This window comes from Propithecus coquereli, unplaced genomic scaffold, assembly GCF_000956105.1.
Source record: "Propithecus coquereli isolate 6110/MARCELLA unplaced genomic scaffold, Pcoq_1.0 Scaffold14, whole genome shotgun sequence".
In the NCBI taxonomy this organism is placed as follows: domain Eukaryota; kingdom Metazoa; phylum Chordata; class Mammalia; order Primates; family Indriidae; genus Propithecus; species Propithecus coquereli.
Window position 1 is genome coordinate 15,604,773 of NW_012138302.1, and position 14,148 is coordinate 15,618,920.

Genomic DNA, 14,148 nt, shown 5'->3' on the forward strand with positions numbered 1-14,148 from the left:
TATATCTATAGTATATAAAGAACTCTTAAAATTCAACAAGAAAACAATCCAAATAAAAAATGAGCCAAAGACCTAACACACACCTCACCCAAAATATATACAGATGGCAAACAAGAATATGAAAAGAAAAGATGTTCAAAATCATAAGTCATTAGGAAACTACAAATTAAACCAAAAATGAGAGACTACTATACACTTATTAGGATGGCTAAAATCCAAAACACTGACAACACCAAATGCTGGTGAGGATGTAGAGAAACAGGAACTCTCATTCATTGCTGGTAGCAATGCAAAATGGTTCAGCCACTTAAGAATACAATTTGGCAGTTTCTTATAAAGAGAAACATAGATTTACCATATAATCCAGCAATCATACCCCTTGGTATTTATATAAATTGAGTTGAAAACTTATGTTCCTACAAAAACCTACACATGAATGTTATATGAGCTTTATTTATAATTGCCAAAAACTATTACAGAAGCAACCAATTCACCTATTGTCCTTCAATAGGTGAATGAATAAACAAACTGTGGTATATCTACACAATAGAATATTATTCAGCAATTTAAAAAAAATGAGCTATCAAGCCATGAAAAGAAATGGAGGAAACATAAAGCATATTGTCAAGTAAAAGAAGCTAGTCTGAAAAGACTACAAACTGTATGAAATCCCAACCATATGACATTCTGGAGAAGGCAAAATTATGGAGGCAATAAAAAGATCAGTGGTTGCCAGGGGTTCAGGGAGAAGAAGGGAATGGTAGATAGGTAACACACAGGGAATTTTTAGGGCAATATAACTGTTCTATATGATACTGTAATAGGATACATAACAAGAATTTATCAAAACTCCTAGCACTGTATAACACAAAGAGTGAACCCTAATGTAAAGTATAGAATATACTTCTTTTATAGGACTTCAATTAATAACAATATATCAATGTTTGATGAACAAATGTTAGTCGATTTTAACAAATGTACCACGTTAATGCAAGATGATGGGGTAAATAAACTGTGTGAAGGAGTGGTATATATAATTGTACTTTCTGCTCAATTTTTCTGTTCTAAGAAACAAAATCTTAATTTTTTAAAGTGGCTATGTCTAGGAGCTAGACTGGGGACATGAATAGGTGGGCAAGAGACTGCCACCTTTCAAGGTGTATATATCATATATTATTTTGTTTTTAAAAAAAAGTACTGGGCTTCTTCATCCTATCTCAAAATGTGTATTTCATTCTCAATTTCTAATTTGAACAGTTATTTTTCTTCTTTTTTAAAAGACAAGGTCTTGCTCTGTCATCCAGGCTGGAGTGCAGTGGCATGGTCACAGCTAACTATAACCTCAAACTCCTGGGCTCAAGGACCCTCCTGACTCAGCCTCTCAGAGTGCTGAGATTACAAGTGTGTACCACCATGTCTGGCTAATTTTTTTATTATTTGTAGAGACAAGGTCTTGCTATTTCCCAGGCTGGTCTTGAACTCCTGGCCTCAAGTGATCCCCCCACCTTGGCCTCCCAAAATGCTAGGTAGGATTACAGGCATGAGCAAACATGCCCAGCTAATTTTTTTTTTTTGTAGAGATGAAATCTTGCTATGTTCCCCAGGCTAATCTCAAATTCCTGGCCTCAAGTGATCCTCCTGCCTCAGCCTCCCAAAGTGTATAATTTATAGGAGTGAGCCACCATGCCCGGCCCTAGATCATGTTTTAATATGCTAATTTGATATTATATATGTCCTCAAGCTATTTTTTTAATAAGTGATGAAAATCATCTGTGCCTAAAGGGACCTTGAAGAAACTAGTGTGAGAAATTAATAATAAAAAAAGGAAACAGTAATTGCAAACCAAAACACTAAATACAGCCCACTTAACTGACACCCTGAGAAACAGCACTCCAGTGTAACTGGAATGACTTCCTGAAAACATACTTTCAGCCCAGCACATTTCAAAATGTTTAATAGCATATTCTTCCCACAAAGTAACCTCAGTTCATCAGTAAATTCAGTAATAATTTTACAGAGATAAATCAATGCCCACATAAATCTTTCAGGTTCCTTTTCTTCTTTTTTTTAACACAGAGGCTCACATAAGCTCCTTCAGGGCTATACGGAAAAAGAGAGAAAGTCTATGCAATCCTTCCTTTCACAGAAGCGGAAACAGAGGCCTAGAGCTTTGGGTAAATTGAAGTGGTATATATTGCTGTCACTAAATCTCTCTTCTTTCAGTGACTTGGTAACCATAATGTTCTACTTTATAGTTCCAGACCTGAGAAGTGAAGTAAAACCTAATATCCTGCTAATTTTGCTATGCTCCCCCATCACCTGATAGCACTAATCACTTTTTGTCTTCTTTAAAAATCAAAGACTCTGGCCAGGCACAGTGGCTCACGCCTGTAATCCTAGCACTCTGGGAGGCCAAGGCAGGAGGATCACTTGAGCTCAGGAGTTCGAGACCAGCCTGAGCAAGAGCGAGACCCCATCTCTACTTAAAAAAAATAAAAAATCAAAGACTCAAATTCCCAATCCTTTACCACTGCCCAAACTTAATGTTCACCCAAAAATAATGACTTATATTTCTAGTAAGCAATTCAAGCACAGATAAATTTGCTGTGTGCAGTGTAGTAAAAAGAGCATGATGCTTTTAAAATTGGACAGATTTGTGGTAAAATTCACACATTCCCATTTACAAACTCTGAGATTAGGGACCGATTATTTAACCTTTTCAAAGCACATTTTTGTCACTTGTAACCGTATCTCAGAGAATTGGGATGTTAGGCAAGCCTAGCATAAAGGGGCAGTGTTCAAAAAATGTTATTCTCATCTGTAATACCACCCCAAATACAATATATCTAAGTTGAATTATCAGTTCAAGAGTCTTATTTTTTTTTTTTTTTTGAGACAGAGTCTCACTCTTTTGCCCGAGCTAGAGTGAGTGCCGTGGCGTCAGCCTAGCTCACAGCAACCTCAAACTCCTGGGCTCAAGCGATCCTCCTGCCTCAGCCTCCCGAGTAGCTGGGACTACAGGCATGCGCCACCATGCCCGGCTAATTTCTCTATATATTTTTAGTTGTCTAATTAATTTCTTTCTATTTTTAGTAGAGACGGGGTCTCGCTCTTGCTCAGGCTGGTTTTGAACTCCTGAGCTCAAACAATCCGCCCGCCTCGGCCTCCCAGAGAGCTAGGATTACAGGCGTGAGCCACCACGCCCAGCCCATTTTGTTCTTTTGTGCTAGGACCCTCTAGTACACTTTGCTGATTGCCCACCCAGGAATTCTCCCTCTCTTCTTTTTTTCTAAAAATAAAAAATTTGGCTTAAAAAAATAAATAAATAAATTTTATTGTGTGTATTCAAGGTATACAATATGATGTTATGAGATAAATATAGATAGTAAAAAGGTTACTATAGTGAAGCAAATTAACTTCAAATTAACATCTATAATATGACATAGTTACCGATTTCTGTTTTTGTGGAAAGAGCAGCTAAAATCTACTCATTTAGCATGAACCCCAAATACGTTATAATAAAATATAATTTTATTACCTATAGTCCTCATATTGTACATTATATCTCTAGACTTGTTCATCCTACATATCTGCTATTTTCCCCTCTCAACAGAATCCTACTTTTGTTCAGGCAACATCTTGCTGAGATAAATCAGCACAGGAGATAATCATGATTGATCAGTGAATCCCGGCAATCCTACTCCCCTTTGCCAGTAAATGGTCTTGGTCTAGAACTGGCCAGTAAGTTGAAGGAAGTTGCTGGGGATCATTTCCTCCCTGACAAGAGGGTGGTAAGAAGAGTAGGCTCTTTTGCACCCCAGCCAATTTCTTTGTGTTTAGGAAGTTGTCAGATTGGATCTAATAGAGTTGAGACTATGAGGGGATGACCAAGAGAACATCTGTGATCCTGTCTCTGCACCCAAACATCAATTACTGAGTCTCATAGCTTCCTTGTTATGTGAAATAAATGTTATTAATATTTTTGTTTAAGTCACTGAGGGTCAGATACTCTGTTCCTTAAAGTTGAAAGCATCCTAATTAATATAGACAGACCAATAAATCAGGTGAAAAGGGAGGTAGAGATTAATTATTGAGCACTTACTATGACTTCTGTAATCTCATTTAATCTTCCTACAGCCCAATGAAAATTACTGACCTTTTTTTTGCCCTTACAGATTAGAAAACTAAGACTTAGTAAAGTTATATAGTTAATAATAACAAAGCTGGAATTTGAATCCAGACCTGACACTAAACTCAAATTCTTTTGAAAAATATAAAATCCCCCTTCCTCCCTATTTATGACACTTGTTTAAAAAAAAAAAAAAACTATTAAGTTGATGTGTTCTTGGCTAACAGAATTTGAGGAGAGCTAAGAAATATGAATTACTCTAACAACTTTGCCATAAAGATCTATAGCCCTCAACTCTCTTTTGTATGAAAGTTATGTGGAGGGGGAAGCCAAAAATGTGTGTGTATGTGTATAAAAAGTTCCAGAATATCTAGCACAATGGCAAAAATACTACAGAAAAAAGTGGGATGGATTCTAAGTGTAATATTCAATTTCTCAAGAAAAAATATAAAGTCAATATCAAATATCTCCTAAACTGAAAGAATAACTTCCTTATTTCAAACAATTACATTAACCAAGTAGCTATCAATATAGAAACCACAAAGTTAACACTTCCTCAATTCTCATCTCTTCATGAAAACTGATTCATCGTAAATCTGGGCAAGAAAAAAAAAATTCTATATACCATCTAAAAATCAGCAAGGTCATTTCTTATATAGAAATTATTAGAATTGGGTTTTCAAAAGCTATTTATATTAACATCTCAAGTATGTTCACCTTATATTGTCTTTATTAATTTCTAATTGAGCATGACAAAATAAAATGGGCATGCCAGATTTCTGAGCTTACACATGCAACTTACCTTCCCACATGCTCTGCAATGATGCCTCCTTTTGGTGAATGTAAATCTGGCTTCACATTTCATGCAATTTGGAGCCTGAGAATCTGGTACCCATACTGGAGCCACCTCACCAAGAGTGGTAAATGGCTTTCTGGCAGAAATTCCAAATTGGCCAGCTCTGAGATCATTATCTGGGCTATCTGGAGCTAATGCAAGGCACGGTCTACTGGAGATCTCAGCTTCATAACTTTCTAAATGTTCCCCATTTGTATCAGCAATAGAGATGTTTCCCAAAGATGCATTGCATAAGTTGGTTGCTGAGTTTTCCCCTAATTTTGCTTTCCCAAGAGTATCATTTTTGTTTTTAATATTATTTCCACTGTTTGCAGGAAGGTCATTTTGTAAATGGTCTGATAATGGCTTTGGAATTTGAAGTTTAAGATTAGAAGGTTGCTTGGGTCTTGCACCACCAAAAGGAACACTGATAGATTGCAGGTTTGCTACTACCTTGGGGGAAGATTGCCCACGCACTGATGGAACTTGACTACAGAAATTATGTAAATAATTTTTCTTCATTAGCTCACCAGTGCTGTTTAAAAGTAGTCCGCTCCCTTCTGTGGCCTCATTTCCTCTCTGTTCATAAATATTTGAGTAGCATTCTGACTTGCTCTCCTCTATTTCTTTCTCTTCTGTTACTGAATCTTCTTTAGAGGGTAAAGTCTTTGGAACAATAGAAACAACTGGGCTCTGCATTCCATAGGAATCACAACCATTAGATAGAGAATTTGCTTCTGGTGTATCTATAACGGTGGAGAAATCACATTCTTCACTTTCATTCATGCAAGGTCCTTTTAAATCTAGACCTGGGTCTGCCACTCCAACACTCTCTCTGCCGCTATCACCGTAAGTGTCCTCAGGCTGACTCATCTGTAGAAACTTTTCCTTTTCTTCATTTACTTGCCTATCATTCATCTCATTTAATTTAGTTAATTTCCAATTAGTCATCTCCTGAGATTCAGAGAAATGCTCTGTAATATCAAGAAATTCTGTAGTGCCAAGAATTTCATGTTCATAACCTTCATTTTCATCAGACCTAACTTCACTAGGCACAAGGCAATCTGAAAACTGTTCACAGTTATTATCCCTTCCAGACCCATTAGGCATGTCTGGTTTGTGAAGCAAAGGTAAACCAGACCGGAGGGATTCTTCAGTTGTTCTCTCCTCTGCTGGCTCTTTTTTTGTCAAGATCTCCTCACTCAAGTGGGAAAAGGAGTTTGGACTCCCTAGATCTGTACTAGAAAAACTGTTTTTGCCAGTGAGGTCTTCATCTGGTATATAGTTCTCTTGCTTTTTAATAGCAGGACCTCCATCTGTTCCCTGGGATGACATTACTGAATCAACTGTTAAACTTGTAATTGCAGACATGGAGGGGTCTCTATTTATATTTTCATCATCCTTTAACTGTGAAGGGGAACAGGCATTGGCTAGACTATCAGATGAAGTAGTACATAGATGGTTAACAGAATCCCCCTCTGTTTTTGGTCTATTCAATGGATCCATTTGTTTCTCTGAGTTCATATCTTTTTCAGTGGATCCACTTATACTAAAACTAAATTGATCAGTTTGTCTGTTTTCATTATCCAGTGAACAGCTAAAAGCATCCATAAGGGATTGACTATTATAATTATTACAATCCTGCAAATCGCTTTGTAATGTCCTTTTATCACAATTATGCATGACAGCTACAACAAGAACATTCTTCTCATCTGGTAGACAAGCCAGGTTTCCACATTTCTTCTCTCCCACTTCAACAGCACTGCATTGATTATCCTGATTATAGCTTCTCTTAATTAACTGATCTTCTGCAACAGCATTTTCATCAATCCACATTGTGGCAATCTCTGGATTTAGATTACAGTCCTGTCCATTAGCACAGTGATCCTCTCCCTTTGTGGTCAGGGGAGCTGAATGAGCTAGGGAGAAGACTTTCAGCTGTGGCTGTGACTCATTAGAAACTGCAGGTTCATTCACACTGGCCAGTGCAGAGTTAAATGATAGTCGGTGAGAAGGGGGATCTAGAATCTTATTCCACTTTGTATCCAATAAAGTAGGAGAAACTGTTTCATCTGAAAAAATAAGTAATTACAGTAAGTTTGCTGGTAACACTAAAAAAGCTACTAGGACTAAGTCAACCAACATTTCCAACTATACTCTGAAAACAAAATATTCCTAGAATATGAAAGTTTCTAATTTGGGGCTAGGAATAGGGAAATATATTTAAGACAGTTCCCTGTAATTATATGCCATCAAATGATAATATCTCAGAACATTCCAAACAACAAAAGAATTCTACCTCAATCTAGTAACATAATTAAATTGACCCACAGGTGGTAATGGGACCCAGGAGAGGAAAAAGCATCCTTGGATTGTCTGGGCACAAGGCAGGCAGGGCAGGAACTAATCTAAGGTGGAAAAATTAGAACAGTGGTTAAGATCTAGTAAATTGAGTGGGAAGGAAAATGAAGAAATTGACTGTGGAGATTAAATGCTATAATCTATATCATGATTAGGATGTAGGTTAGATTAATATATCCATTTGGCAAAACTGGACAGTTAAGATCTATGCATTCTAATGTATATAAAGTTTATCTTTAAAAATTGTAAAAAAACAACAACAATGAAACAGAGCAAAGAGAGGATGAAAGTATAAATGAAATAAAAATGGCACCATGTCAATCACTGTCGAAGCTGGATGATGGGTATACTGGAGTTTACCATTTCTCTAACTTATATATATTTTAAATTTGCCTATAACAAGTTTTTTAAAAGTCTGCTACAGTATGTGAAATTCTGCTTGTAACCATATTGCAACACATTACTAATCAAGTTCATATTTATATTATCTGAAGACATTTGGCAAAAAGTGTCTATCTTATTAAATCAACCTACTTATCTACCAATAAGTATATTTCATATATTTCTGTTTACTTTTTAACAGATCGTAACTATGATGGCTAAGTTATTATCCCAAGTTGTACTGCTATTATGTATATTTAAGTAAATCAGAGAAATAAGAAATAATGCACTTAGTGCCTTTGCTGCTTGCTTCCTCCAGTATCTCTGAGAATCATGGTCCTGAAATTATGCAGATATATTTGTAACATTAATCCTCAGCTGTAACATTAATCTTTAATGCACCCATAGCACCTTGCTCATATCTCTATTAAGGCATTTACTACACTGTAATGCAACAGCTTATTTACCTGTCTCTTTCATCCACTGAATGATTTCTCAAGGCAGAAACCATTTCTTTCCATAAATGTTAAGTCCTTAGTCCTTACTTTGCACAGTGCCTGGTATGAAGTAGGTACACAACAAATACATGGTAAGTGAGTATCTATCAGAGTAAAAGCATCAGGTTTGAGGAACATGAAGATTAAATGATAGCTTTTGCCTCCAAGAAGTATATAATCTAGTTGGGAGAGTAACCGATAGATAGAATACACACAAATATCTAATTAGCAGTACAGGGTAGCATTAAGTACAGTACCATAAGTCTTCACTTAACATGGTCGATAGGTTCTTGGCAACTGCAACTTTAAGCAAAATAACACACTGTATAATGAAACCAATTTTACCATAGGCTAAGTGATGTAAACAAGAGTTAAATTCCTATGGTATACAGTACATAGTTTTGTGTGAAGGCACAGTTTCCAAGAACCTACGGACAACATTAAGTGAGAACTTACTGTATTTGAAAACTATTACGTAAGAGTAGAAAATAAACTCAGAGGAGAAAGGTGTCTTCCAGGATGAGGTAAACAAGCTTGAGTTCATGAAGGCAGGAGGAACTGAGCTAGGCTTCAAAGACAGTTTTGTGTAAGTTTAGAAAAAAAGGCTTTATTAAGTAGAGGAACAAGGAAAAGCATAGCTGCAAACATAAGAATTTAAGAGAGCAATAAGTAAATTAGTTTGGGTTGAGAAAAGAATTAGTGTAAGGAAGTAGTGAAAAGGAACTAGAAAGGGTGGAGAGTAAAGGCTAAAACACACCCCAGATTATGTGAAGAATGGGCTTAGTATTCTCTGAGTGTTAAATCCTGAGTTTACCAAATTTGGACTAGCAGAGATTTGAGATTTAGTTACATAGGCTTCCTTTAATAAAAGAAATCATATTTTAAAACTGCTTCCTGAAAATAAAAACAAGATACAGCTTCTTAAAAGACTATTTAGTAATATTCAAACATGAATGAGTGGGTATTAAAGTTTTCATCATTCAACCACCTAGTATCGGCATATAATGTTAATTACCTAGCGTCATCACAGTCTGTGGTATATTTTTCATTTAAAAAAAGGAAATAAGTAGCACAAAATGAGAAGTCACTTTATTTAAAGTATATTTTCTAAGGTACAAGGCTAGAGGTGGCAGTTTTTAATACAACCGGTACTGAGATTCAAAAAATAGTTCAAACAAATGAACCATGTAATTACAACGAAGAGGCTGGTTTCAAAAATCCTTTTCTTTCTAGGGTTATTTTTTGTAAGCAGATGCTATATTTTCTAACTAAAATACTTTTACTGATTCAACAAAAATGTAGTGAAAAACAACTATACACAAAGTACACTACCAGAATTTACACAAGTCATAAAGAGACTAATGTAATGAACTAATAGTTTTATTAGAGTCAATGGTATTCTAGAAGCACAGTATTCACATGATTAGGTATAACATTTGTCTAGCTATCTCATGACATAAGTAATTGATACATAGAGGGCAAAACCAAAGAAAGGGCTAAGAAAATACTTGTATAATTGGTAAATACTTGTATAATTGGTTGAAACTCAGAAAATAATATATTTTCCAGCTTGGTATATACAAAGCCCACCTGGGTCCGGTAAAATTCCAAATGATTAGCTTTCACATTTATATGAATCAGGAATAAGCCTAGGAATATGGGTTTGTATTAGGTCATCAATGGTGAAAACATGAGAAGAGCAGGCCATTTCAAGTGCTCTATCTCTTCCTTTTCCCTCCTTACTCCCATGATCCCATGTTCTATTTAAAGCTTGCTCCTTTAAGACCCAAAGTAACAAAATCAAAACTAATTTCCCTTCTGAACTGCTATCAAAGAATAGCCAGAATCACTGGATATAGTGAGGGTTTAGAAACCATTACTAAAATCATGCACTTTATATGGAAACATACCACTTTGTAAACTTGTTACATGCCATTTCCTGTTAGAAATAGAAAACACGGGGGAAGTAGGCTGAGGTGGAAGAGATTTACTTAGTGCTATCTATTCAAGTCCAACTGAGAGGGGAATTTAGGAAAAAGGCTTCCGTAAATGAAGTGAATCTTAAGCAGACATTTCTACTAACGCCTGAGAATATATAATGTAATTAATCATCTTGGTAGTTACTCAAAAATGTAAATCATTTAAAATTAGGTTTAAAATATCTCCTTATTGGGCAATCAATATGGAACAAGCTATTTTTCTCAGTTAAGGAAATGCAAGCACACATCCTAAAGCTTATCTTGACCATAAATTGATTGTAAACGGTAGGTAAAGCTCAGACTCTAGTGTCACAATGCCTGGATGCTAACCCTGCCACTTGTTAGCAAGGTAACCTTGGGGATGTTACTTAACCTCTCTGTGCCTCTATTCTCATCTGTAAAATGGTGATAAGAAGGTCTACATTCATGGGATTGTTTTAAAGATTAAATAATATAATTCATATAAGTATCTGGCAAATAGTGCGAAAAAGTGTTATTTCTTTCTATGGAAATTATTAAATATTATTATCATATCTAGTTTTATTGTTTTTAAGGTAGTGCACCCCCTTTTGTCCCCACATTCTCTACATCATAAATCCAAATAGATTCACCAATGTAAATTCTCACCTTCATTTTGTTCAAATTCATCTAACACTTTGTCCAGGTTGTAAGCTTCTGCTTGGAAGTAATTCTCCATCGGTGAGGAAACACCACTTAAGAGACTTGTTTTAAATCTAAAATGTAGATCAAATTCTATTACACTTTGAATTATTAAAATTTAATTCATAAATCTTAACTACATAAGGATAAAATCTCTTATAAATCTATTCAGATAATGGTAAACTATAAAACCTGTCATCCTACTGGATATAACACCTTCAAGCTAAGAAAGTCTAGAAATCTGTAAGCTGACAATCATCAAAATATAACTAAACATATAAGGCAGACTTGGTGATCATGTCAATAGGACATGCTTCAAAAGACAAATTTCAGGCCAAGCACTTTAGGAGGCCGTGGCAGGAGGATTGCTTGAGGCCAGGAGTTTCAGACCAGTCGGGCAACAAACCAAGACCCTGTCTCTACAAAAAAAATTTAAAAATTAGCCAGGGGTGGTGGAGCACACCTGTAGTCCTTGCTACCTGGCTGAGCCAGGAGGATCCCCTGAGCCCAGGAGTTCGTTACAGTAAGCTATGATCATGACTGTGCTACTCCAAAACACAAAACAAAAAAACCAAAAACCAAAAAACAACAAATACCATTCGTAGATTACGTAGCCTAATACCTAACAGGAGCCAATAGATAAGTAAAAATTGACTTAATTAATAATCATGGGGAGATACTTGAATAAGTCAGTTAAATTCCCTGAGATTGTTCTCTTATTTGTAAAATGAGAGAAATAATATCACTTTTATATACCTCAGAGAAGAATAAACACTGTATTTATAAGTCAAAGAAAATTCACCATTTTTTACATTTGACTTAAAGTTGGTAATGGTAGGATATTACATTTCTGATTTTCCCTCTTTTTCACGTTTTCTTACTCAGCCTTTATGGGAAAATTGTAATCTGACCTCCCTTCCCATATATACCAATACAAAGCCAAGCAGAATTTTCTTTCAGTTTGGAAAGAAAATTTTTAAAATTTTTCTTTTGAAATTTTCTTCTAAAACAGGTAAGCATGAAGATCATGATAATGGATGAAAAAAATGGGATAATAGCTAACATTTATTTAACACCTACCGTGCACTGTTGGCATTCTGTTAAGTAGTTGACGCACCTAGTGTAGACCCCCAGAGGATGCTCTTGAATGGATTAACACTAAGGAAAGTTTTGGAATGGTATTTAAAAGAAGAGGTTTAAAAATAACCAGGTTAGGGTCATCATTAGCATTTGGAACTAATTCCCTCACCCCCATGCTTAAACTTTCCTCTTATTTCCCTTTTGAAAAAAATTCTATAAGCTTTCTTTTATAATAGAAATGTAATTTTATACCAAATAAAATGCGTCCTTTCCCAACATCCATTATTTGTCTTTGTTTGTTTGTTTGTTTGTTTTTTAAGAGACAGGGTCTCTCTCTGTTGTTGGGGCCACAACACAGTGGCATAATCATAGCTCACTGTAACCTCAAACTTCTGGTCTCAAGGGATCCTGCTCTCTCAGCCTCCTGGGTAGCTGGCACTGGGCATGCATGCCACTGTCCCTTATTATATGAATAGTTTTTAAAAAATCTTTTTGCCTATTATTTACAGATCAAAATCATTTCATATACATGTCACTTCATTTTGATAAAGACTGCACATTTAATCTGTCTACTAATGCTAACAGCAAATGAAATTTCTTGCAACACATAATCTAGCACATTTAATATACACCTACAAGACTTAACAGTATTTTATGGTCATTATATATAAAACATTACTAAACAAATAATCAGATCAATATATTTATTGTACATCTAACTGTATGCAAGGTACTAAGATCAATTCAAGTCTCAGACATCATCCCTAACATCAAAAAAGCTTATAATTTAGTTAAAGGGTAAACAATGCTAAAAAAATTTAAATAATAAATGATTTTTAATAAAAACTCAGCACAAGAGAAACCAAGTGAGTAACTTGTCAGATAAAATACATAAGTGCTATAGAATAAGCACTACATAAGTATAAAGGTTATTTAAGTTCATCATTTTTTATTTGAGCTTTTGGCTCAAATACCACTTTCACAGGGAAGTACTCTCTGAACACCCAAAAAAGGTGATGCCTCCTCTTGTAATCTCTCATAGCACCCCTATATTTCTTTTCCTTTACAATATTTATCACCATTTATAAATATACATCAGTGTGATTATTTGATTAATGTTAATCTCTCCCACCAGACAGCAGGCACCACAAAGGTACCCACCAGATTGTGTTCCCCATGAATTTCCAGCGATTAGCACAGAACCTGAGGTGGTATCTATTCAATTAATACCTGTGGAATGAATAAATAAATGAACAGTGTAGGAACAACCAGTTGATAAGTTGTACTAAGCTTCAATTACAATAACTGATTCAGACAAGCACCAAAACTGAATGCTAAACCATTAGGCAAATGGTGATTGCAGAAGAAAATACTCACAGGGCCTCAAAGTATCATTCAATAGATAAATTGTTAATTTTAAAGGAGGTAATGTATGTTTACAACGAAGAGACACAGCAATCGCCACCTTAACCAAATGATTTAACTTAGCATCACCAACAGTTCAACAAGCTGACATTATGTATTTTCTAATGTTACGCAATGAGAAATATAAAACATCACCTATACAGTATTCTTATCAAAAATAATTACCCTGAATTTAACCATGAGGAAACAATTAGACAAATCTAGAATGTGAGGCATTCTATACTTGAACTCTTTAAAAAATTCAATGTAAAAATTTTTTTAAAAAAGTATGAAAAACAAGATCATTCTAAATTAAAAGAGACTAAACAGATTAGATAAACAAATACCATGCATGAACACTGACTAGACTGGGGATGGGAAACCTGCAGCATTAAGGCCACACAGGGCCTTCTAGGTCCTTAAGCACAGCCTTTTGGCTGAATCCAAATTTTACAGAACAAATCCTCTTATTTTTATTAATACATTTTCATTTATCTTTTATATTTTTATTTTTAAAATGAACATATTTAAAATAAATAAAATAAATTTCAACAAAATAATCCTCTCAGATTGACTGGCACAATTAGAACATTAGTAAGCCATAAGAGCTAAATTGATGGCTGCCACATTCATGATTTAGTTCTAACGTCCCCTGCCTGACTGGCACCGCTACCGCACAAGGCTGGTTGGTGAGAGTTTATGGGGGTTGAGTATGCCAGTCTGTTATCAGCTTTTGACAACGGTGCACTGTGTTTCTGTTTGAAGTGGAATTTGTGAATAAGTTGCACGGCTCAATAGTATTTTTTAATTCTGTCTGCTTAA

General features: G+C 35.3%; 1 protein-coding gene across 1 annotated transcript in view; it reads right to left on the reverse strand.

Annotated features, from left to right (window-relative positions):
• The window catches only part of ZFYVE9 (zinc finger, FYVE domain containing 9), a 141,907-nt gene that overhangs the window by 79,745 nt on the left and 48,014 nt on the right, over nucleotides 1–14,148 (reverse strand). The window contains exons 3-4 of the mRNA XM_012639473.1: nucleotides 10,810–10,916; nucleotides 4,932–7,036 (exon numbers count right to left, since the gene is read on the reverse strand). Coding sequence (XP_012494927.1) covers nucleotides 4,932–7,036; nucleotides 10,810–10,879 — 2,175 coding nt within the window. The 5' untranslated portion in view covers nucleotides 10,880–10,916. The remainder of the gene's footprint in view (nucleotides 1–4,931; nucleotides 7,037–10,809; nucleotides 10,917–14,148) is intronic.